Source organism: Pelodiscus sinensis, chromosome 23, assembly GCF_052426305.1.
Source record: "Pelodiscus sinensis isolate ZL-2025 chromosome 23, ASM5242630v1, whole genome shotgun sequence".
In the NCBI taxonomy this organism is placed as follows: domain Eukaryota; kingdom Metazoa; phylum Chordata; order Testudines; family Trionychidae; genus Pelodiscus; species Pelodiscus sinensis.
The window spans coordinates 11,490,743-11,514,788 of NC_143074.1; the positions used below are offsets into that span (position 1 = coordinate 11,490,743).

The 24,046-nt window shown below is 49.2% G+C and overlaps 2 protein-coding genes across 4 annotated transcripts in view; one reads left to right on the forward strand and one right to left on the reverse strand.

Moving 5' to 3' along the window:
• The window catches only part of TRUB2 (TruB pseudouridine synthase family member 2), a 41,275-nt gene that overhangs the window by 9,527 nt on the left and 7,702 nt on the right, over positions 1–24,046 (forward strand). The window contains exons 1-4 of one of the 2 annotated variants that reach the window (XM_014571498.3): positions 16,358–16,648; positions 20,661–20,792; positions 21,276–21,350; positions 22,259–22,320. In XM_014571498.3, the coding sequence (XP_014426984.1) occupies positions 16,534–16,648; positions 20,661–20,792; positions 21,276–21,350; positions 22,259–22,320 (384 nt within the window). In that variant the 5' untranslated portion in view covers positions 16,358–16,533. Of the gene's footprint in view, positions 1–16,357; positions 16,649–20,660; positions 20,793–21,275; positions 21,351–22,258; positions 22,321–24,046 lie in introns of those variants that run through there. The other variant, XM_075905884.2, reaches the window with a different exon arrangement.
• COQ4 (coenzyme Q4) lies at positions 413–16,194 on the reverse strand. 2 transcript variants are annotated; one of them, XM_089772985.1, is made up of 7 exons: positions 15,722–16,194; positions 13,879–14,045; positions 8,648–8,744; positions 6,843–6,945; positions 6,267–6,396; positions 3,298–3,391; positions 413–1,898 (listed from the first exon to the last, which is right to left on the reverse strand). In XM_089772985.1, the coding sequence occupies exons 1-7, from the start codon at positions 15,934–15,936 to the stop codon at positions 1,736–1,738; spliced, it is 969 nt and encodes a 322-aa protein (XP_089629111.1). In that variant the 5' UTR covers positions 15,937–16,194; the 3' UTR covers positions 413–1,735. The 2 variants fall into 2 exon arrangements, with proteins under 2 accessions (XP_089629111.1, XP_075762000.2); XM_075905885.2 differs by having other exon boundaries at positions 13,879–14,049; positions 15,726–16,183.

Here is a 24,046-nt window from a genome sequence, read left to right on the forward strand (position 1 = left end):
TCCAGACACATTAACAAGCCGTCCTGGGGAGTCCCCGCTGTGCAGACAGAGTGGCCGCCACAGATCACACCCAAGTCCCTTAACCCACTTGTAGAAGATAAGAACTCCCCAGAAGTGTCCTCCCAGGGACCAGTGCCCTGCTGCAGACAGCCTGGGAGGGGGATTGTCTCCAAAGTTATAAAAGGTTCGAGTTATCCATAACATCAGTTGCCCTGCTTGCCTGCTGACCATTTTCCTCCTCCTCTTCCTCATCCACGCTGTCCTCCACACTGCTGCCCGAGGAGTGTCTTGGGAGGACTCCATAGCCTGGCTGGGGAAGCTGATTGCTCCCTCTCCTGCCCCCAGGATCGCAAACAGTTGCTCATAGACACAGAACATTTGCGGCGATGATCTAAAACATCCGTTTGCCTCCTTTACCTTCTCATACGGCTGCCTCAGCTCCTTTATTTTCACACAGCACTGCTGGGCATCCCTGGTGTATCCTTTCCCCCCTGTGCCCTTTGTGATCTTGGCAGAGATCTGTGTTTCTTTTGGTTTATAGTTCTGTGAGAACAGATTCCTCTCCCCAGACAGCAATGAGGTCCAGGATCTCCTGCGCACTGCATGCTGGTGCTCGTCTGCTGACCATGTGTTCCTAGGGTCCGTATGCTGCCTGTTCAGAAGTCAGATTGCCATGCTGGCCACACAAGGAAATTATTTCCCGTGGCTTTTCCTGTTCATCTGGAGAGCAGCAGAGTTGAAAGTCCTGGCCAGAACAGTCACAGCGGAGCACTGTGGGACACCTCCCAGAGGCCAAGAACTTCAACTTTCACAGCACTGCATCAGCACTACTGTAAAATGGACCATGCAAGGTTGAATTCACCATTGCACCTCATGAAAAGCTGGAGTACCAAAAGTCAATTTTAACATCCCTTAAAGCCAGCAGGCTTGGTGGTATGGATTCATTGTTTAGAAATTTAACCTAATGTGGCTAAGTTCGACCTAACCTACCAGTGTAGACCAGGCCCAAGAATGACAGCTCCCTAGTGGGGTAGATATGCACTCAGGGCAGCAGGCTGCAAACTGTGGGGCAGAACCCCATTTGAATGGGGTCTCCAGGACTAGCATTAGACTTGCTGGAGTTCCAGGCGAAAGCCTGAGCTCCAAAACCTGGAGCCAAATCCCTTGGGCTTTGGGCCTCCCTCCCAGGGCCGTGTAGTAATTTTTGTTTTCAGAAAGGGGTCACAGTGCAGCAAACCTAGGGAATGTTAGGGCAACCCAAAGACCACCAGATAGTTTCAGTGCTACTTTAATTCAGCGCCACTTCCCATCCTCCCCATTCAAACACTGCAGGGATAGCTGACTGTAAACCACAGGGTTTTGTGAAGAAACTCCATGTCCCATCGTCTGGAGGGAGCTTGTTGGCACACTGCATGGTGGGACTTATCTCCATGGGCCACATCTCTACACCAAGGACTAAGGCAGCCACAGGGTTCAAATTAAGCTTTGGCATGAGAAAGTGCAACTCCACTGTCGTCAGCAGAGCTGCAGCCACTTACAACAGCAATGTATCTGTCACTAGGTGCAGCCCTTACACTCTTGGCAAGCTGGCAAACCAGCATCTCATTTGAGCAGGCTGATGCCTTCAATTGCTCTAGAATTCCCAGGACGAAGGTCAAACCTGCAAAGAGTTTATTCATTGCTCCTCATGCATGGTGCCCAGTGAAGCCCAGTATGCCCTCCGTCCCCTAGACTTTCACACTTGAATAGCAGGGGGATGTAAGATTCCGATCTCCTCCCTCAGAGACTCCACTGTCTGCTCCCAGCGGTTCTCATAGTAGAAATTCAGGACACAGCTGGCATTGCGGCCACTCTGAACAGCCCAGGGAATAAGCTCTGTGGTCAAGATCTGCAACTTCCTGCAATAAAGGTGTGGAAAAGGCTTTACTTTCTTCCCTGGCAACACAATAATCCAATAGTCAAACACAAGACTACTATACACAGCAGCACACAAAACTACTATACACTCTATAGCACCTTTCATCTGAGGGCCTCAAAGTGCTTGAGCAGAATTAATTGATTTAATCTCATGACCCGCCCCCCATGAGCAGGTCAATCTCATTCTCCCCGTTTCATTTATGAAGTGGTTATGGTACAGAGAAGGGAAGGTCCAATTAGGATTCATGGCATAAATCAGACCTAGACAAGCAGCTTCATTCCTTTAGGGATGTTGGACAGGTCTTACGAGAGCTGTGATATTCTAATCTCCTTCCACACTAGGCCACCTCTGCCTATAAACATCTATGGAACACGAGTCCCCCTTTCCACTGGAAGACCCCATCACTTGCCGACAGGTCCCCTTTGTTGTCACAAGCCATTGCCATTTTATTTGGCAATCTTGGAGACACATATGGGGGAATCTCGTTAATAAGACTTTCAAGCCAGGCACAGGCCCCACAGGTTAAGGAGGTCATTGTGTAGACGACTACACAATTAACTGATTAGCTTAGGCTTGTAGGTTAATCTTGTAGACTACACACATTTCCCCTCCCTTTGCTGCCTCTGATACAAGGCGCGGGATGGGGAGGAGCCAGTGCCCTGAGGAGCTGACTTTAAAAGCTGGCTCCCCAAGAGCACTGGATCTGCCAACCTCCTTCCCCCTGCGCTGCTGCCTCAGAGGGGCAGCAGCGTGGAGGGTGAGAGGGGTATGCTGGAGCCAATATGTGTGGGAAGCCGGCTTTCAAGCAGGCTTCCCTCATGTGCTGGCTCTGTGGACCTACATCGCATGCTCCACGCCTTGCTGCCTCCTATAGAGGCAATGGGGTGGAGGTGGGGGGCAGGCAGGAGCTTGTGCTGGGGGAAGCTGACGTAAAAGCTCTGCCTCGCCCCCCCACACTGCTGCCTCTATCAGAGACAGCCGCGTGGGGGGGGGGGGGAGATCAGGGGAGGCTGTTGTGAAACAGCCTCTGTCTGTGGGGGGTATGAGTTCCCCATGGACAGAGGTTGCTCCGCATCCCATGGAGCAGCCTCTGTCCATGAGGCACGCGGACCCCCGGTGGACAAGGGATGCTGCCTCCCCGTGTTACTGCTTCTGTATCAGAGGCAGCAGCATGGTGCGGCAGGCAGCCAGTCTGCATGGAGAACAGCAGTGAGGAGTGGCAGGGGGCTCCCCTGGAGTGGGGCCAAGAGTGCACTGACTGCCAGTCCCACTCCTGGGGCCTATCAAATAATCGTGTAACTGCTAAGATTTCATGCGGTTACACGACTATTCAATTACACGATATCTAACACCTCTACCACAGAAGCTGATCAACCTACCGGGCATTGAGACGAAGTGGGCCGAACACTGCTCCCAGGATGCACATGGGCAGGCCAGTCTGAACAGCTTCGAACCACTTCACTGCAACCTCCCCTGGAAGAAAGCCAGAGAAGACCCAGGAAAAGGAGAATTCCCTATGCAGATACCTGCCAAGCCAGAGTCATTGAGTTGCTGTATTTTTCATCCTCTCTTTCCTGGTGAATTATTTCCTCAGCTGCCTATCTGGACCATCATTCAGCTTTTACTAAGATTGTACACATTTCCTCTGGACTCTGGAAATAATCAGACCCTAAAACTTCCCAAGTAGGGTGACCAGATGTCCTGATATTATCGGATCCAATACAGGCAAGCATAATCACCCTCTCCCATCCTCCAAAGTCTCGTGATTTCCCACACTTGTTATCTGGTCACCCTATTCCTAGCTCCATAATCAACAGGTCAGACAGCTGTGCTGGATACAATTCAGGAATAACTGGGTTTGGCTCTGCGAGAGCTGTGGAAATGTTCTGTAACAATTTATGAATATTGTGTGTTGACCTGGTTATGGGATTGTTAACCCCACAGTTGATTGGTTTAGTTCAATGGGGTGGAGTGCTGGTAAAACAAACAGGAAGGAGAGAGAATGGATCCAAAGTAAGCAACTTTCCAGCACTGGAGGATTGTTAAGGAACAGTGGCTAAGGCGGTCTAGGAGACTGTCAGGAGATGGTAAGACAGGTGTGTTGTTTTACAACCTTTTTTCTTTAAACGCTTTGTTAAATAAACACTCCTCTGATTTAAAAGGCTGTCTGATCACTATTCACTTGTGGACACAGACTCCCAAAGGAAAATCCCACAGGCGTCTAATCTTGGTCAGACCAGCTTAACAAGAATGGTTGATCTACAAGGTGCTGTAGCCCAGAGCCTGATTAAAGAGGGGCAGATCTACAGATTTCCACCCTGGGACAGGTGAAGGCATGCAGCTGACTCTGGGAGGGGTGCCCTTAGAGACACCAGAAAGGGGGCAGAGGTCTAGCTGGCCCTGTAACCGTCACACACACAATGGAACAGATTCTCAAGTGCAGTCAATGGGTGTGTAACCTCATTGGTTTCACTGAAGCTAGCCTGATTTATATCAGCTGAGAATCTGTCTCTATTTCTGTTTTAACTGACAGTTTGTGACCCATCAGTTTCTCCATTTTGCCTGGATGATCCAGTAGAAACTGATCCAAAGCCCATTAGAATCAACAGTAAAGCTGTCACCAACTTCCATCAATACCGGATCCAGTCCTTAGGTCAGATTGATTTGTTTGTGAGGATCTTGCACACACACACACCCACCCAGACACTGGAAAAAGGAAGAGAAAACTTGACTATGAAAGAACAAAATCTGGCCAGGGAACTCAGGGGCTTGAAATCACTATTTCACATGGCTCTCTAATTTACACTGGTAGCCCAGGCTGGAGAGTATCTGGCCTTGATGGGTTTTTGCTGCCCACTTGTCTTATTTAGATTCTATAGAATCTCTAAGATTTCTTTTTTGAGGTATGTTTCTATGTGAAGAAAGCCTTTAAAGCATGACCGACGTGCAACCACTGGTCTTCTGTAATGCCCATGCCCACAATTAAAGTACATGATCTGGTCCTCTCCACAGAATGGGGCACGACCCTGCTGATGCAAGTACCCTTGCTCTCTTCAGACAAGGTTTGCTATTGGCTTGAATGGGAGCAGAATCGGGCCCTTACATTCTCTAGCCGACTTTGCTCACTCTGAAGGCCCCTTTCCGAGGTACTACAGAAGGTGTATCGCACTCCAGGTGTGAAACACAGACACCCTTTGACAGTAATCAATCAAACAAGCATTCATGCTGCAGTCCTAACATTGAGGTCTGTACAACAATAAAAAAGTGTAAGCTAAAAATGAAGGCTGTGATTTTCAAAGGAGTCTGAGGGAGTTAGCTACCAAAATCACATTATTATAATTATTATTGTATTGTTGTCAAGCAGTTTAGGAGCACAGAGCAGCTTGCACAGGTTTGTTATGGTTGGGTTGATTGCTGAGCCCTGAGCTGCAGGCATTCAATATTAATGCACACTCCTTCTCTAGCTCTTTTACTTCTCACCAGCAGATCACAAAGCACTTTACGAAGAGCAGTTGTGATCACTATCCCCATTAGACAGACAGGGAGATGGAGAGGCAGAGTGAAGTCACTTGCCCCAGGACACTTAGGAGGCTGGTAGCAGAACCAGGAACAGATTCCAGGTCTTCCAAATCCCATTCCAAAGGGCTCTATTTAACAGCAAGATTCACAACTCTGTAAACTCCTCAGTGGGACACAAAAAGATGGGGCTGGCTGGGTGAAGTAGGTCAAATGTCAGGCCACTCCCCTGCACATGCCTTTCTGAAATAAACATCTACCCTCTGGGAAGATGAAGCTCCTGCAAGGTCCTAAAGCCTTGTTTCGCTAACTGCAGGTCAGCAATTTCACTTGCTATTAAGACTATGCAGAGGAACAGACAAGAGCTTATTTGCAGATAAGAGCTCAACTAGAAGAGCTTTCTCCTCCCATCCTCTTCTCATGAATCCAAGCCACAGTTGCTCCAAGCGGCTTACGAAACAATCCACTCCTGCAGCTGTTCCCCTTGCACTGCCTATTTCGCCATCAGCCCTTGGAGGCTATGCCCACTCAATCTCTTCCTAGTCAGAAAGTAGGTGAAGGGTGAGGGCTCCCGGAGACGGAGGTTCTCTTTTTATCCACAGAGGAGTGGAGTGCAGACAGTAGCAAAGCATCCCCACACCTCCAGCTCCAATCAGGAGTTCAGGCTTTGGCCTCTCTGATAGGGCAGCCAACAAGGTGCCCAAGCTGCGCAGATGGGTTTTGTGATGTGGGCCTCTCCCCACAGGCAGCCTGACGGAGGCCTCCCCAGTTCATTTCACACAGCTGCGTGCTAGAGAATACCAACTTTCGGTCGCACCCAGTCTGAACTCACCAAGCATGTTGGTGGGCATGCCGAGGAGTGTGTGCATCAGGTCATGGACCTCACGGTACCGCTGGATCACATAAGCCAGCTCCTCATCGTCAACAAACTTGACCGGCATCCTGGTGTCTGGAGAGACCCTCTGCAAAATCAGAACATCCCTGGTTCACCTCCTGCTACCTGCCAGTTCAGGTTTCCATGATGATTCTTTAATAATAATCCCTGTCTCTTACATCGCCCTGTTCCTCAGGTGATCTTAAGGCATTTTACAAAGGAGATCAGAATTTAGCCCCATTTTACAGAAAGGGAAACAGAAGCAAAATGACTTGCCCCAGATCACCCAGCAGGCCACTGACAGAGCCAGGTGTCCTGAGTCTGAGTCTAGTGTTCTATTCACTAGGCTTGTTTATTTTCACCGGAGGCTTTATAGGCTCCCCTATCCACTTTCGCCCTTGCTGTACTCCCAGATGGCTCAGCACCTCTCCCCACCAGTCCATTTGTGCTTTTCTCACCAGATCGATGAGGTAAAGCCATCCATTGCCCCAAATGTCCTACTGCCTCTCAAGGGCTGCTAGGCTCCATACTCACATTGCTGTCCAAAAACCGGACATATTCTCGGCCAAACATTCCATCTGCCAGCCCCCGGAGCCCAGTTACATCCAGAGTGGAAAGCCGGATCCGAGGCCGCTCTCTGCAAATGAAAAAAAGACTGTCTGAGTCATTCCATCCTCAGCAACTCCCTACAGAAGCCGAGGAAACCATGGCCAGCTGCCCAGACAGCTGTATTGCTGGAATTCACATCCTTGGCAAGAGGGTTTTGCTAATGCCCTTCTCCACTGGCTTTCAAAGTCCTGCTCAAGCACCAATTTATCCTCCTTGCCTATTATTACATACCTGTGGGAAGCAGGGCAGTGAGCACAAAGAGCTTATAGGAACCATAGCATCAATAAAGCTGTTATCGCGCATTTCTATAGTGCCACTCATCCCTGAGCAGCCACCATTAAGGCACCAGAGAGGGGTATGTAGCACCATGCACAACAGTTGTGGTGGGAGAGGGGGAGGGGTAGCTTTGGCCAAGGGCTTCACAGACAAAGTGCCGTTGTTTGTACACTGCCCCATGAATCAGGCAGCTCTTCAGTGGAGAGAAAAATCTGTCCCAAATGTGGGCTTAATACCTGCTCCTGCTGAGCTGTTGGTGCTTTAATAGGTTCAGGGCCTATCACAGAACACAGCTAGAAACAAGACTCATACAGCAAAAGGCACACTTCCCAGGATCTCTCTGATTTTCAGTGAAGATATTTAATAGGAGGGATGATTCAAAGCACTAAAAGGCCAATAAAATACTAGCTTTGGTTTCTGGGTGAAACTTCTCATGTGTACAGGCTTGAACTAAGCACCCTCATATTCACCAGACAAGGATTAAGGGGCATTTAAGTTGTGTCTAGGCCTAATTAATGGAAATTCCGAGAATTGAAATACATACATTTCCCCTTCTTCTCTGTCTGTGCATCTGACAGTTTTCAGTTTCACTGCTTGGCTGACATGTAGCTGCACTTCCTGCCTGATGCCCTACTGTTAAGTATTTAGTATTTGCATTGCAGGAGCACCCAGAAGCCCCAACCAGAATTAGGACTACACTGTACCAGAAGCGCTGCAAACACGGAGCAAAAGGCAGCCTCTGATCCCAGCAGTTTACACTATACTTAAGAAGTAGGTGTAACCATAATCAGAAAGAACAGGAAAGGGAGGACAAAGGAAACAGTAACAGGAATGAGAGGAGAGGCTGGCAGTTTCCTATAAGCATCACAGCACAAGTGGGTCTTAAGGAGGGATCTGACGGAGAGGCTTAGTCTACTTCCAAACTAGTGTGGGGAGGAGATCTCTAGTGTAGGGGGTGGTACAGAAGAAAGCAAACAGATGTTTGTGGGAGAAAGAGAAAAACCAGTGATGGAGGCTGCATTGTTGGCAGACTGATGGAATAAGATCTAGCAGCAGGAACAGGGGGCAGGAGATGCCATCACCCTCATGAACTGCTGGGGAGGGAAGCTCACATACGTGCACTTCCCCACACCTTGAAGAGCGTGTTCACCAATACAGCAGCAGCAGAGCTGAAACTGACAAGGAAGTGGGCAGGCCTGCACACCTGAAGTAAGAATGTGCCTAAAGGTGTTTATTGCTGTTCCTGGACTTGTCAGAAAAGACCATTCTGAACATCAGAAGGGGAGCAGAAAACCCTGTCCCTCTAAGAATGATTCCAAGAGTCCCCCCCTTGGAAACATGAGCCTGTACTGCCTGCCCAGAGTGTGCTGACTAGGTACAATTGCTCCTGACAGCCTGTGGCAGGGAAGGAGACAAGTTTAAGAGGCAGCTAGGTAAGATGGACAACGACGCACTCTAGGATCTGATAACCTTCCGGGTCGTGTCTCATTCTGTCCCTCAGGTTCTGCAGGGCTACAGAACCGGTTGTCTCACCCAGGACTGCCACCATATCTGAAAAAAGAGGGAAAGAGAGAGTAAGGCTGGGAAACTGATAATAAAAGACCAGCAAACAAACAGACTGTCTGGCTGAGAATGAAAATCCTAAGGACACAAAGCAACAGGGCTAACAACTTTTAGATACTTATGTGGCCATCATCACTGCAATGTCCAAGCACCTCAGAATCATGAATGCATTTACCCTCACAGCACTCCTGCGGGGTAGAGAAGTTCTATTATCCCACATGGGGAACTGAGGCAGAGAGAGACAACGTGACTTGCTGGAGGTTAATCAGAACATCTGTGGTGAAGCACCCTAACCAGGAGTGAATGTGGACTCCAGGATTTACTGATACACCCTGCCCTTGGATCCTTAGCAGGGTGTGTGTGTGTGAGGCTCTGGGCCCCCAGAAGGGGCAGGATCTCAGGCGGAAGGTGCAAGGCTGGGAGCAGATCCCCTCCCCAACAGCCAGTCCTTTATGGCCGGCAGCCTGGAATCCCAGGGCTGCACTGGTGGAAGCTGGGAGCCCCAGAGCTCCGGTGGCAATTTGCCACAGTGGCCAGGAGCCTCAGGCCCTTTTAAATCATTGAGCTCCAGCACAGCTGCTCCTTTTGCTCCCCCCATCAGCAGCCCTGCCGATAGAGCCAGGCAATAGGGATGTTAAATTTTGCTTAATCAACTAATTGACTAATTAATGGATAGCCCTGCTGTGGCTCTGCCTTTTAAATGTATTAAGAGCCTGTCTTTTTAAACACAAAAAGGCTGGAGTGCCGTGGGGAGGACCCGGCGCGAGCTCGGAATCAGCTGTCCCGGATTGCACCAGGAACCCCCTGCTGCACTTCTGATTATTAAATGTATTAAGAGTTGGTAGGCTCTTAATACATTTAAAAAGCAGAGGCACAGCATCTGGGATTGGGCCCCCAATTGGGGCCCAACGCCCATCTGTCCACAGCGTCAAAACACTCCTGCACCCCCCACGCACACCAAACCCGAGCTCATCCAACACCTAAACCCCCTGCCCTGAGCCCGTCATACCAACACATCCCCAGTTCCCTGCCATAAAACTTCTGCACCACACCCATACCCCACACTGTGGCCTGGGTCCATCATTCATCCCTGCCCTGAGCCCCTCATGCAACCCAACCCAGACGCCTGCACCCCCACATCCCAAGCCATAAGATTGACAGAAGACAGCCTGAATGCCTGCATGCATGACCAGTTATGATGTAAACTTCAAAGAAATGTGTGAAAAGATGCAGCAGCAGAAGTCCCATTAAATATGTCAATTATCAATTATATTAAGTTGTATATTTTCAGTCATGCAAATGGGCATTCTGATACAGCTCCTTGTTGACCACTTGTTCTGAATTTTGATGTAGTTTGGCTCTTTGGTTGAAAAGGTTGCCGACCCCTGGTTTAGTGGTTAGGGTCAGAAGTGAAAGTGGGCAGCTGACTCCCGGCTCGTGCCTAGTCCCTGCTACCCCCCTGCCTGCCACGGAGATGGTGGTGGTGGGGAACTGGCTTTTAAGCTGGCTCCCCCCAGCACTGGCTCCTGCTCCCCCACCTGGCTGCAGGGAATCGACTAGTCTAGACACTAGTCAACTGTCCCATAAGCTTTTGTTCATCAGATAGTCGACTAGTCGCTTACATCTCTACCCGGCAATGCTTCCGTAGCAGTGTTTTAATGTGGCTGCTCCTTTGCCCCCGGCAAATGGGGCAGTGAAGCACTGCTGCAGCAGCACTACCAGAACCTACTAGAGGGCTCACCTACACAGGGGCGAGCAAAATGTGGGCTGTGTGCAGGCCCCTACCGGCAGCCGGTTCTTACTGGTGTGCCACAGCTGCCCACTTTCACTTCTGACACTTCTTTTGGGTCCTGCATGGTGGTGTTCAAGATGTTTAAGTGCTGATAAATATCTGCTAAGTAGACTAGTTTCAGCAGCCATTTTGTATCTTCAAGAAAGTCAGAAAAACTGACTTTATTATCTTTGAAGAAAAGCAGTAGTTCCTCTCAAATACCCTTGTTAAAACTTTCCCTCTTGAAAGCCATCTAACATCGGCGCGTAGAAGGAGAGCACATGGTCTTTTTGCATATTTTCACAGAGCTTTGCAAACATGCGTGACTTAAGAGGGCGCTGCTTTATAAAACTGACCATGTTCACAGCTACTTCAAGGACTTGTTTTAAATCCTCCCCAATAGTTTTTGAAACAAGAACTTCCCGGTGCAGGAAGCAGTGGGTCGTTATGACATCAGGGTTTTTTTCTTTGACGAGTGTAACAAAGCCTTTTATTGAGCCAATCATTGAGGGGACACCATCAGTGCAAATTCCAATACACTGGCTCCATGACAAACCACAGGATTCCAAATAAGACGACAAGATGTTGAAAATGTCTTGACCTTTGGTCATTTCAGGCAGCTCTTTACAACAACAAAAATTTTCCATTATTTCACCTTCATTTTCAAATCGTACAAATGCCAACAGCTGAGCTTTACTTGTTATGTCTGTTGACTCGTCGACTTGGAGAGCAAAGTTAGTAATTTTTGGTATTTCAGACAAGACATCTTCAATATTGTGTGACATGTCATCCACATGCCTACTAATAGTATTATTAGAAACAGGAACTTTGACAATTTCACATTCAGCCTCTTTGCCTATCATTGTACTCACTATTATTTTACAAGCAGGCATTATTAGGCTTTCAGCAATAGTGTGACTTCATTTTTTGTGCAACTAGCTCAACTACTAAATAGCTTGCTTCTTGATCCTTTTCATTGATAGTTACCTTCTTCTCAAAAACTTTACGTTATTTTCCTTGTGAATCCAAAAGTCATTGAAAGTAATCAACTGTTTTATTTGACAAGTGGCTATGGTTAGTAGTGAAGTGTCGATTTAACGTGGCCAGGGCCATAGCTGTGTTAGTTAGTTTTTTCCCCACAAACAATGCACAATGGAACAGGGCAATTTTCGTCTCCAGTCCATGTAAAACCCATGGCCAAGTAACTGTCATTGTAAAGGCAATTTTTTTTAATATCAGTCACTTCTCTTCCTGTTTCACTCGTACTTGGCTTTGATCATTTTGATTCATTTTCTCTTTCCTTTCCTTCACTTCTTTTCATATACTTCCAAATTTTTTTTATTTTTGACGGCCGTATGAAAATACTGTTACATAGGTGAGACTTTAGATACACGAAAACAACCACAGTTTCAGTAAAAACGTTAATTACAAAACTGTGCAAAGACTACAAATCTACAAAATAGCGAACGAGGATAATGTGCACTAGAAAAGACTAGAAACACGGAGACTTCTGGGAAGCAGAAGGGCAGGCACAATACAACTAAATATAACCTTAGATATGAACTGACCAAAACAAAACAAAGAGGCAGTTGGTAGCATATGAAGATTACTCCAGTATTGCCAATTGCTGGACAAAAATTCCCGCGATATTTCGAGGGATATTTGGAATTGTTTGTGGTATTTCAAAATTTGTATTTATTCCACGATTTCTCGTGGAACCCCAAGGTTCCGCAGAATCCTGGTTGGGAAACACTGTCCTACACAAAAGGTTTCAACATTGTCTTTATTTATGGTGGGAATGGGGAACCTTTTTTGGGTCGGGGGCCACTGAGTTTGGGTGAAGGAGGCAGTTGTGACCTGAGGCACGGGATTGGGGTGCAGGGGTTTGGACTGTGACCTAGGGCAGGACGGGGCTGTGACTTAGGGCAGGGGACTGAGGTGCAAGGGGGGTGCAGAGGTTTGGACTGTGACCTAGGGTGGGGGATTACAGTGCAGGGGTTTGGACTGTGACCAGTGTTCCCGCTAAACTTTGGGGCAGCACAGCTTCACAGGTGATTAATCAGCACTGCCTAGTCAGAGGCTCAGGGCTCCATGCAGGGAGCTGACCTACTGGGCCGGGCTGAATAATCACTCATGAAGCTGTGCTGCCACCCAGCTTAGAAGCAACACTGATTGTGACCTACAGCAGGGGACTGGGGTTTTGATTGTGATCTAAGGCAGGGGTTACAGTGCAGGAGTTTGGATTGTGACCTAGGGCAGAAGGGGATTGTGATGTGGGGCAGGGGATTGGGCGAGGGTTTCAGTGGGGGTATAGTCTCAGGAGGGGGGCAGAGGGTTTGGCTTAAGTGGGATAAGGTGTAGGAGGGGGCAGAAAAATGTGGGGGAAGGAGCGGGGTGCCAGAGGCAGGCTCTGGCTGGGAGTCTTAGCAGTGAGACTCCAGAGCAGCAGCCCAACACGTTTCTCAGGAGCCTCCCCTCCCTGCACAAGCTGCATGGCCATGTGCTCTGTGAATAAGAGCCTGGGGGAGGGAGAAAAGACTGGAGGCAGACTGGTGCTTCATGCGCTGCCTGTTCTTGAAAGAGGATTGTGCTAAGGGCCGGAGCAGCCATGAAGCACCACTCCACTCCCCTTCCCAGCTCAGTTTGTGGAACACAAACTGCCCCACAGCCGCTTTTCTGAGTGGCGTGTGGGGGCGGGGCAAGCAGGGGAATCTGAGTAGGGGCTCACTGCTGCGTCTGCAGGTTGGATTGTTTTGCCCAGGCCAGCTGCAGCACCAGTGCAGGCTCCCTGCTGCGGAGAGAATAAGGGAGGGCTGGCTTGAGCTTTAAAAGAGCCATATCTGGCTCCCTAGTGAGTCGTATTTGGCTAGCAAGCCACAGATTGCCAACCCTTGCACTAAACCATCCTCCAGTTTTTGGGGTTTACACTGCCATGCGGCTAGTCACAGGAGCTGCACAGACAGGGCTCTGGAGGTCAGGAGCGAGGTGCGGTGCCAGAGCTATGGATGGGGTCTGGGACGGGACAACAGGGAGTGCTTCAGATTGAAAGTGAGGTTAGCAGAACTGGGAAGTTTGGAGTGACAAGGGATGAGGAATGAGATGTTTTAACAGAGATGTGCAGGAACTGTCTCACTGTCTGCATTACAGATGTCTCTGTGTGCCAGCCTCAGCCTCTCAGTCTCTTAAACACTAACGTTCTCTCCCAAAGTATAGAGTGGGGAATTAAAAGAGTGAAAATCCCCATGGAAACTCCTAACAGAAACACAAATATGGTTCTTGGGCTGGGAAGGAAATAAAGTCTCAGTGAACGTGGAGATCACAGCTGAATAAACGCTGCAGAGTTCAGCTTACCGTGCCGATAGGGATTGTAGAGAGCCATAAATGCTGAGCCAGCAGTCAAGAGGGCTTTCTGCAGAGGGCTGGTGGGGATGTGCCCTGGGTACAGCTGGTGATACCTCTCTTCATCCCCATGTTGTTCTGCAGTCGCTGACAGGTCAGTGTGAGGCAGTTGATATTCCCTGACTGCAAAACATAGCCACACCAGTGCTGTGAGTTAGCAGGAGAATACAACATAGCTCAAAGACAAAACAGTGCCTATATGTCAAATTGTCTTCTTTTGTATACAAGGCCCTTTTGATCGCTGGCATCTATAGTATTACCATAACCCACGATTTGCAACTATACTCCATTATAAACACACTAGCCAATTAGCCCGTCATAAGATGGGATTTTCAGGTCTCTCCTCCACGTCGGTCTTTTCTCCTGAGCCTCTGGTCTCTCGCTCCATCTCTCTCTCCTCCTCCTACTGCCTCCCCCCCCTTTCAGCTCTCCTCTGCCTTCTGCCTCTCTCTCTTCTCCTCCTCCTCCTCCCTCTCACTCTCCTTTTCTCTTCTCCTCCTCCTCCTGCCTCTCACTCTCTCTTTGCTCTCCTCTGTCTCTGTCGGGGATGCACGCTCGTCCAGGCCCCACCCTTAGGTGTGTACGTCATCGCCCCGCTCCCCTTCGCCTCCCGCCATGGCGCTCGGCTGAGTTCTGCGCTGCTCAGTTGGGCCGCCATGTGGGAGCAAACGGCGCAAACAGCCTCTCTCTCTCTTCTCCTCCTACTACCTTGCTCTCTCTCTCTCTCTCTCAGCTCTCGTCCGCCTCCTGCCTCTCTCTTGGTCTCTCTCTCTCTCTTCTCCCCCTCCGCCTCTCACTCTGTGTTTCTCTTCTCCTCCTCCTGCTGCGTCTCTCTCACTCTCCTCTGCCTCCTCCATGTCCTCTGTGTCTGCTCCGCTTTCCTCCTTTTGAATCCGGCGCCCTTTCCTGATGTCAGAGACGCATGCTCATCCAGGCCCCGCGCCCTGGCTGTTCCCTCTGGGTGGCGCTATTGCCTCCCGCCATGGCGCTCGGCTGACTTCTGCGCCGCTCAGCTGGGCCGCCGTGGGGAAGCAAGCGGCCGTTTGGGCCCTGCACTCCCCATGCAGCACGGGCCGCCCAGAGGGAATAGCTAGCATTTCAGCAACAGCGCCGTCCAGAGGGAACAGCCAACATTTCAGGCAATAGTGCCGCCCAGAGGGAACAGCCAACATTTCAGCAACAGCAACATCCAGAGGCAATAGCCAGCATTTCAGCATTACAGACTCTCAGACACTGGGCTACTATACATATAAGCACATAAGCTTGGGAGTTCCCGGGCAGGGGGAAGAAAGGGTTGGAGCTGTGGCTAGGATCTCACCATCTTGAGCAATAAAAGCTACTGCACAGTCACTGCTACTGTTTTGCTAACATGGAATATACTCTCAGTGTAAAAACAGAAAACAAGACAGAGCTGTAACAACAGAGACCAGAACACAAGGGGCGCTGTGGGTTAGGCTTGAGGTGCAGTGGAGAGTTTGAGGCAGGTGGCTTGAAGGGGAATAACAAAACATGTTGCCAGGAGTGCTGTGCATTGGGAAACCTGGAAGAAAGAGGACGTAGAGAACATTGCAGATCAGGTCTTGGGTGCCTTACTGGCAGAGCTGTTGGAGGAACAGCACTGGGACAGCAGGGGATGCTGCTCAGATCCACTGGCAGGCGGGCGGGGCTCAGGCGGAGGGGGGGTGCTGCAGGCCAGGTGCGTTGGGGAAGGGGTCTAGCAGGAAATGCGAAGCTGCCGCGTTCCCATGGGCACCAAAACGGAGCCCGCACTCGGCCCCCGCCTCGGAGCGGCCACTTGCCTATGGAGGCCGGCGAGCCTAGGGTCAGCTGCCGCGGAGCCCGCCGCAGCGAGCCCGGAGCCCGCCGCAGCCAGCCCCACATACGCGCCCTGCCTAGTCCGCAGGTCAGCATCCAGGCAGCGGCGGCCACCGGACCAGAGCGCGGGGCCTTCTCCCCGGCAGCCAGGAAACCACGTGGGCGCCGGGCCCCGCCGCAGCCCCGGTGGATCATGGGCTCGGGGAGGGGCCGCGCTGGGCTGACCGAGCCAGCTGCGCTGCGAGCCCGGAGTTCGCGCCCCTCGCCCACGCTGAGCTCGCGGGCGCTGCACGGTCAGCGACTGGCAAAGCTGCGGGTGAACCCAGGGCGCGAGTGGCGCCCTCTCCCGTTCTGCTGCCGGGGGCGAGGCCCAGCCCCGCACGTGGTAGGGGAGGAGGTACCCGGGGATGAGGCATCTTCTCCTTCCCCACCCTGCTGCCAGCAATTGGCCTGTGGTCCCACTCTGCCATCCCGCGCTACGGGGGGGGTCAGCCCACGACGGGGAATGCGGGGCGCGCCAAGCAGCAGACCTGCCGCGCCCAGGTTCTCACTGGCTCCGAGACCCTTTCATGCCCCCTGCGGATGGGTGCCCTTCTTGGCCGCTCTTACCAGCGGGGGATCAGAGCAGCCTCCCGTTCCCAACACTCCCCGGAACGGGCGCGCCTCGCAGCGCGTGCTCCCGAGGGGGAGCTGTTTCCGGTGACACAGTCGGCGGAAGCGCATGGCGGCGCTCGTCGGGGGAGCGGTGTGATTGCTGCACCCGCACGGCGGTGATTTCCGTCCGCCACAGCCATGGCTGTCAGGAAGGCAGCTTGGAGCGGGCTCAACGGACTCTTCACCGTGTACAAACCCTCCGGGGTGGCCTCGCTCAGGGTGCGGGACAGCGTGGAGACCCTGCTCCTGAAAGGTGAGGCGAGCCCCGGCCCCTTACTCCAGGGCCTGTAGTTCCTCCTCCGCGCCGAGGATGGAGGGCGACGCCTCCCACGGGACTTCCCCCTAGCGGGGGTGGGGCGGGCATTCGGGAAGGTCGCTCCTCACTGGGGGGGGGGGGGAGGAGATTTCCAATTTGCCCCCCCCCCCCTTTGATTTAGGGCGGTGGGTCTCAACCAGGAGGCCCCAGAGGTTTTTGGGTCCATCAAGTCACCTAGGTATTTGCCTTGTTTAAAATATTTTTACCTCGCCTCTATTTAAAATATTGGAGGCGGCCGACACAATTTTAAAGCATGATATAGATATATAAAAAGTAAATTTTACAACGGGCTACATGAAAAGCACTGGCAGAGTCAGTCCACGCTCACCGCAGCAATGTGCTTCCATTGCTCGCTCTATTACATATTTGAGAGAGTTTGTCTCTTTGTTCAATAACTCCTCTTACATGTAGAATAGTGATAGAAATGTAGCCGTGTTAGTCTGGGGTAGTTGAAGCAAAATGCAGGACAATGTAGCACTTTAAAGACTAACAAGATGGTTTATTAGATGATGAGCTTTCGTGGGCCAGAGGAACACTGCATTTGTTATGCGGCTTCCTCTTATCTTAACTTTAAAGCAAGGGCAGCTTGGATGTGCCTAGAGTGGGGTTGTGGTTCAAAATCATACAGAAAAGAGACAAAATCAGCAAGCAGGTGAAAGGAGGTGGCTGGGGCATAACCCCTCCATCTGGGATTGCCCCAGCCCGGAGTTGCCTACTGTCCAGCATCCTTTGGGGAGGGCTTTAGCCCCTCCCCCCATTCCTATAGGACAGGGTTCTCCAACCTTTTTAAGCATGAGATCCCTTTTTGAATTTAAGTGGAATCCAGGATCTACCTCAAACCCAAACACGCTGGCCCTGCCTCCTTTGTGCCCCTTCTCGGAGGCCCCGCCCCTGCTCACTCCATCCTCCCCCATCCTTCCTCACTTTCACCAGGCTGGGGCAGCGGGTTAGGGTGCAAGCTTTGGTCTTGGATTAAGGGATCTGGAGTGTGAGAGGGGCTCTGAGCTGAGTTTGGGGCAGGTAGTTGGAATACCTGAGAGGATTCTAGGTGCAGGCTCTGGGTGGGTGTTTGGATGCAGGGGTGCTCGGGGCTAGGGCAGAGGCTTGGGGTATAGGAGGGGGTTCATAACTGTGATAGGGTTTTGGGATGTGGGGTCCGACTGAGGGGGCACCGCTTACCTCAGGTGGCTCCTGGGTGGTGGTGCAGTGGGGCTAAGGCAGGCTCACCCCTGCTCTGGTCCCGCACCACTCCCTGAAGCAGCCAGCAAACTCCATCCCAAGTCCTGTTGTGCCCCCCACTCTGGAGATAGGATACAGAGTGGGGGAGGGAGCACCTTGATATCAGCATCCCTCCTCTCCCTTCCCTGCCCTGCACAGCAAGCAGGAGGCTGCTAAGGATGGGGGGAGGTAGCTCCAAGGCAAAGGGCAGGAGGTGTGCAACTTTTTGAGGAGGGGCAGTTGAAGTGCTGACATTTGATAGCCTCTTGGCCAAACCAGTCAGGCTCACGTGTCACAGGCTCCAAGATCTACCAGTAGATCTATTGGTTGGTGATCACTGCTATAGGACTATTGCTGGCTGTTCCCCTTCATCAGGTTGCAAGGGGAGAGTGCACAGTATGCCGCATTTCTCACTGTGGCTAGGGAATGCATGGGGTAGATGAACCTGCCCCACCTGGGGAACATGCACTTCTCCCATGGCTATGCCTACTGGAGCTATAGTGGTCATGGACAGGCACTTCTCACTTGGCCCCAAGTTACTGCAGTGAGAGAGGGCTTGGGTTGTCCTCTCTCCCAGGGGCAGCCTGCATACTGAACCCCTCATCCCCAGCCTTACTTCAAAGCAATGATTTAAATGAATCTTGTACATTTTCATTTTATTTTCCAACAAACAAAAATTCATTGAGTTAAGGACCAGAGCAATGCTGGGTAAATCTTCTAGTATATCATATCATGAAATGTAAGTACAATATTTGTAGTCCAATTCATTTATTTTTATAATTATATGGTAAAAATGAGAAAATAAGCACTTCTTCAATCATAGCATGCTGTAACACTTGTATTTTCAAGTCTAATTTTATAGGCAAGTAGTTTTTAAGTGAGTTGAAATTTGGGGGTGTGCAAGACAAATCACACTCCTGAACAGGGTTAAGTAGCATGAAAAGATTGAGAGCCTCTGATTTAGGGAATTCTGAGAAGATCAAGTGCCCCCTCTGCTTTCCTTCAGCTCCAAACTGTCTTCCCACCAATATGCTGCAACTGCATCCCTAACAACATAACTAGTTGTAGAATGGATAAGCATTTGGATAGGGGCTATCTTTCAGTTGACAGTGTCGTCCTTCTCTCTACACCTTCAGGCAACTTGGCCTAGTGTTAATGGTTCAGGCCATGGTTAGCTTGTGTTAGCGCATATAGTCCTGGCCTTTCTAAAAGCCTGAAGGAACTTATGTTGGTTTGCTGCTTGTGATGACCCATGTTCAGAAGCTCTAGAATGAGCCTTGTGAGAGTTCATTTGAAAACTGAGGCCCCATCATAGAGAGAATAAAGCAAAAAGCATGTCTCACAGTTTGGTAAAAATGACTATTAGTCATTGTATGACACACATCCTGGTCGAGACGAATATTGTTAGAAAAGAAAAATATCAGGCTTGAGAGAGCCATTGTAGAGGCCAATCTCTATCTCCGACCTCTAGGCTGGAAATCCCTTAAGACATATTTTTTAAAATGTGGAATCCCTTCTCTTTGCTGAATATGCTATATCCATGTCTACTCATCAAGGAGGAATTTGCATTGCAGCCCCTAGGAGGACTTAGATTCCTTTCAAACACAAAAGAGATGGCATATTGTCCCACTCACCACCTTTCAGGGATTGTGAAGATGCTGCTTCCTGACATGGAAAATGGAACTTGTACATAGCTCTGAAGGACTGTAATCATGAGCCAAAGACACTTGAGCCTTCTCTGCACACGCAAATGGTGCCACTTTAGATAAATGGTAATACTCCTTCTGCTATGAGGAGGGGAATAAGCTGTACTGGTATAAAGCACCTTTATACTGGTGTAACTGCATCCACACAAGATGTAGTAATGGTAGTTATTTCCATAAAAAAATCACATTCCTAACCAAAACAATTATACTGGTACTAAATCTGTGTGTGTAGACCAGGCTTTAAAGAGAGAGGCTGTGTCTACATTAGCACCCCTTTCCGGAAAAGGGATGCTAATGTAGACTTTGGAATAGGCAAATCCGCGGGGGACTTAAATATCCCCGCGGCATTTGCATTAACATGGCTGCCGCTTTTTTCCGGCTTGGGAAAAAGCCGGAGAAAAGCACCAGTCTCGACGTTATTCTCCGGAAAATAAAGCCTTTTCCGGAGGATTTCTTATTACTACTTTCAAGGATGGGTCACTCAAAATTGCCCTACTCTTTTTCTTTTTTTTAAAAGCAGGTGGTGCCGACCACTATGAGACTACTCAGGGGACCCTTCCTCTGACCCTTTATGGCCATTCTTATGTTACAGTATTCATCATACTGTTCCCATCTACACATACAACTATATGTTTTTTGTTGAATTAACTTTCAAGTAGGAATAAGAAATCCTCCGGAAAAGGCTTTATTTTCCGGAGAATAACGTCTAGACTGGCGCTTTTCTCCGGCTTTTCCCCAAGCCGGAAAAAAGCGGCAGCCATGTTAATGCAAATGCCGCGGGGGATATTTAAATCCCCCACGGATTTGCCTATTCCAACGTGCTACATTAGCATCCCTTTTCCGGAAGGGATGCCAGTGTAGACGTAGCCATTCTGTTTGTTTGTCATCCCCCTTCACTGTATTTTCTTTTCAGACTGTGCCCCATGGTTTTTCAGGAAAACTATCGAGGGTCTTAACTGGACTTACTTGCAAGATAAGACACTTTCAGAATATTAAAAGGGTTTTTTTTTAACCATTTTCTGTAGAACTGAACTCTCTGAAACAGCCAGATATGCCACAGCAAGTACGCTTCCTGCCAACCACTGTAGAAGGAAATGCTGGGAAAGAGCTGACCCTTACTGTTACCCAGTTGCCTGTTCTGGCTGCCCACCCACTAGGTAAGAGGCTGGAGAAGAATCTTGATTTCTGTGGAAAAGCTGGTGTACGCCTTACTATCATTTCTAGATTTGACTTGCCCAATGAGAAAACAATCCCAGAGTAAAAAAGGAATAAGAAATATTAATTCCCTTAGATTACTGCAGCTAATGGTTATCTGGTCACTGGTAATCACTGCATTCAAAGGGGATAAATGCAATGCAACCCATTTATAGTAGAGAGAAGAGCAAGAATCCATTGGAGAGATTGAAGACTTTGATTCTATTTTAGGCAGTGATTTACTAGAAGTGGTTTCATTATGCACATGATAAATCATAAGATTTTTAACACTGTGGAATCACCAAGATCAGATTGTATTGGGACCATATATATTGCCTGTTACCATCACAATATTGTTCAGAAAAGCTTGGTATATTTTTTTCTTTATAGTGAAATTAATTTTTGCCCATTCCACAAATCATACATTATATTTCATTCCCTTGTAGTTAGAGGACCAAACTTCACTCACTTGAAAATTGGAGTAGGTCACCGGCTGGATACAAAGTCATCTGGAGTGCTTGGTATGTTTTGTTTTGAAAGACATGAAAATATAGATTCATCATTAAATTACAAGGTACAGCATTGAGAACGTTTTTATAGATGATAGTGATAGAAATGCAGCTATGTTCGTCTGGTGTAGCTGAAACAAAAGACAGAACTGTGTAGCACTTTAAAGACTAACAAGATGGTTTATTAGGTGATGAGCTTTTGTGGGCCAGACCCACTTCCTCAGATCAATATGTGGTTGTGCCAATTTTCTTCCACATATTGATCTGAGGAAGTGGGTCTGGCCCACGAAAGCTCATCACCTAATAAACCATCTTATTAGTATTTAAAGTGCTACATAGTTCTGTCTTTTGTTTATATATAAGCTCACATCACACTGAGCTGGCGACTAGCAGCATTTGAGGATTTTGTAGGACGGGCAGAAGTAGAAATGCTAAATTACAGGAGAAACACACAAATCTGATATGATGGTTCTGTGAGGTTAGGAATCATAAGCCTCGGAGACAATAAATTAAGTTATTCTCAGAGGCACCATGGTCCAGTGGAAGGCACTGTACTGGGAGACTTGTATTCTTTATTTGACTCTGCCATGTGTGAGCCTGACTGTTCAAGTGCCTCTGTTTCCCTGTCTGTAACATGGGGATAATGATTCTGTTCTTCTTTTGTAAGATGAAAAGCACAAGACAACACTAGCACTTAGCTCTGAGTAGTTCTTGCTTTAGTGTCAGTCACAGGTTTGAGTGTGTGGTGGCAACTCTCAGCAACAAAGAGAAGCAGAAACAGACTATAAATTCTGGGTACATTGAGACTGCTTTTTGTTTGTCTGAACAGTGCCAGGGGAGAGTATGGTGCTATATTAAAATACTTATGCCCAAATAATTGTTATGTGACTGATTAATGGCCTCCTGTTTTTGTATTTCAGTGCTTGGAGTAGGCCATGGGAACAAGCTGCTCACTGATCTGTACGATGCCCATCTTACCAGGGTATGCACTGGCACTGTTCGGGGATTTCTGTATGCAACACCCATTCTCACTGGAAATCAAAGCCATTAGAAATTTCATCAAGGAGGAGGCGGCATATGTGACCTACTCTTAGTATATCACATGAAGTAATAACACACACAACTGACTAGGCACTAGGTTAAGGAATATTAAATATTCCTTTGAGGAAGGGGGGGAACCATGTGAGGGGCTTGGGAACTGGTATTGGGATGGAGCTTTTTACCATAGGTCAGTTTGAATCTTGCCTGGTCAGGACCAAGCAGAAGACACTGCTGTCTGGAGGCTTCTGTAAAACAAAATGGGTCTCAGTCTATTTCTAGTGAGGAGATAGGTATCCACACTAGGGATGTTAGATAGCGGGTAACAAAGTAGTCAACTAACCTCATGAATTTTTAGTGGCTAGTCCATTATTCTATAGTCCCTGGGGGTGGGGCTGGCAGCCAGTGCAATCCAACTCCACTCCTGCGGATACAGAGGCAGCAGGCGGGAACCAGTCCACGAGGGGAGCCAGTTTAAAAAACAGTTCCCCTTGTGGACCGCTGTCTGCTGCCCCATGCTGCTGCCTCTGTATCAGCAGGCAGCAGCACTATGTGGCAGCAGTTCCTGTCCACGGGGGTCCGAGTTCCCCGTGGACAGAGGCTGCTGAGGGTGTGGGGCAAAGGAAGCTGCAGTGAAGTAGCTTCTGTTTGGCCATGGACAGAGGCTGCTCTGGCAGTAGCCCCTGTCCACAAGGAACTCGAATCCCTGCAGACAGGGGCTGCTGCTGCAAAGCAGCAAACATCCACAGTGAGCCTGGGCCCACTGTGAGGGCAGGAGCTGCTTCCTGGCAGCCACCCCTACTCCCCTCCCACTGCGTGGAGGGGAGGGGGGAACCGGCTTTTAAGCCAGCTCCTGCTCCCCCACCCTTGCTGCCTGTGTATCAGAGGCAGAATGGGGAAGGGGAAATGTGAGTAGTTGACTATATTAACTGATAAACATAGGCTTATCGGTTAATCGTCTAGTCGACTACTCATTCACATCCCTAATCCATACTCCACAAACTCCATGTGCTGTGTTTGTTGGCAGCCATGGCAGAGAAGCCAAAGTAGAATGGACTCTGGAAAATGACCTCTTACTACTGGAGGGAATTTCTTCAACTCCGAGCTAAGATACATTAACTCTGCTTCCTTAAAATTTTCCACAAAAAGACACCAACTGCCTGCCACTGTATTCTAACTTTATTCAATGCATGTCTAGATGATGTGAAAAAGCATCAGCATTTTTAACCATCTATGTTACTGCTCCCACCATTGCTATTATAGCCCAAGCTAAAATGCTGATAGCAGTGACAGCATACTGGGTAATAACCTTAGGTTAGGGAGACAGATACAGTAGTATATATAAGTACACGTATACATACTAAGGATGTAAATTACTGTTTAATTGGTTAACCAGTTAAATGCTTGGCTGCTCCTGGCCATGTGTGGGGAGGTTGGAAGTAGCAGCCCTGCTTGGGGCCGGTGGGCCTGGAGAAGCCCTTCACCCTTATCGCATTCACATCCCTAATACAAACATTATGCATCCCTCTCACGTGCCACAATATGTTCAATAAGGGTGGGCAATAAGTGGCCCATAAGCCAGGTGTGGTTCACCATGGTTATTTACCTGCATGTCCACCTGCAGCTCGTGTTGGCCGTGGACTGCTTATGGGAGCTGCAGGAAGCAGTGC

What these genes read in the sequence shown, in the direction of transcription:
- COQ4 (XM_089772985.1), bottom strand. Translation starts at nt 15,936, where the DNA reads ATGATCCACCGGGGCTGCGGCGGGGCCCGGCGCCCACGTGGTTTCCTG. An exon ending in TCGCCGGCCTCCATAGGCAA is followed by an intron (nt 14,046 to 15,721) that starts GTGGCCGCTCCG and finishes TTTTGCAGTCAG; the next exon opens with GGAATATCAACTGCCTCACA. An exon ending in CTACAATCCCTATCGGCACG is followed by an intron (nt 8,745 to 13,878) that starts GTAAGCTGAACT and finishes CTCTTTTTTCAG; the next exon opens with ATATGGTGGCAGTCCTGGGT.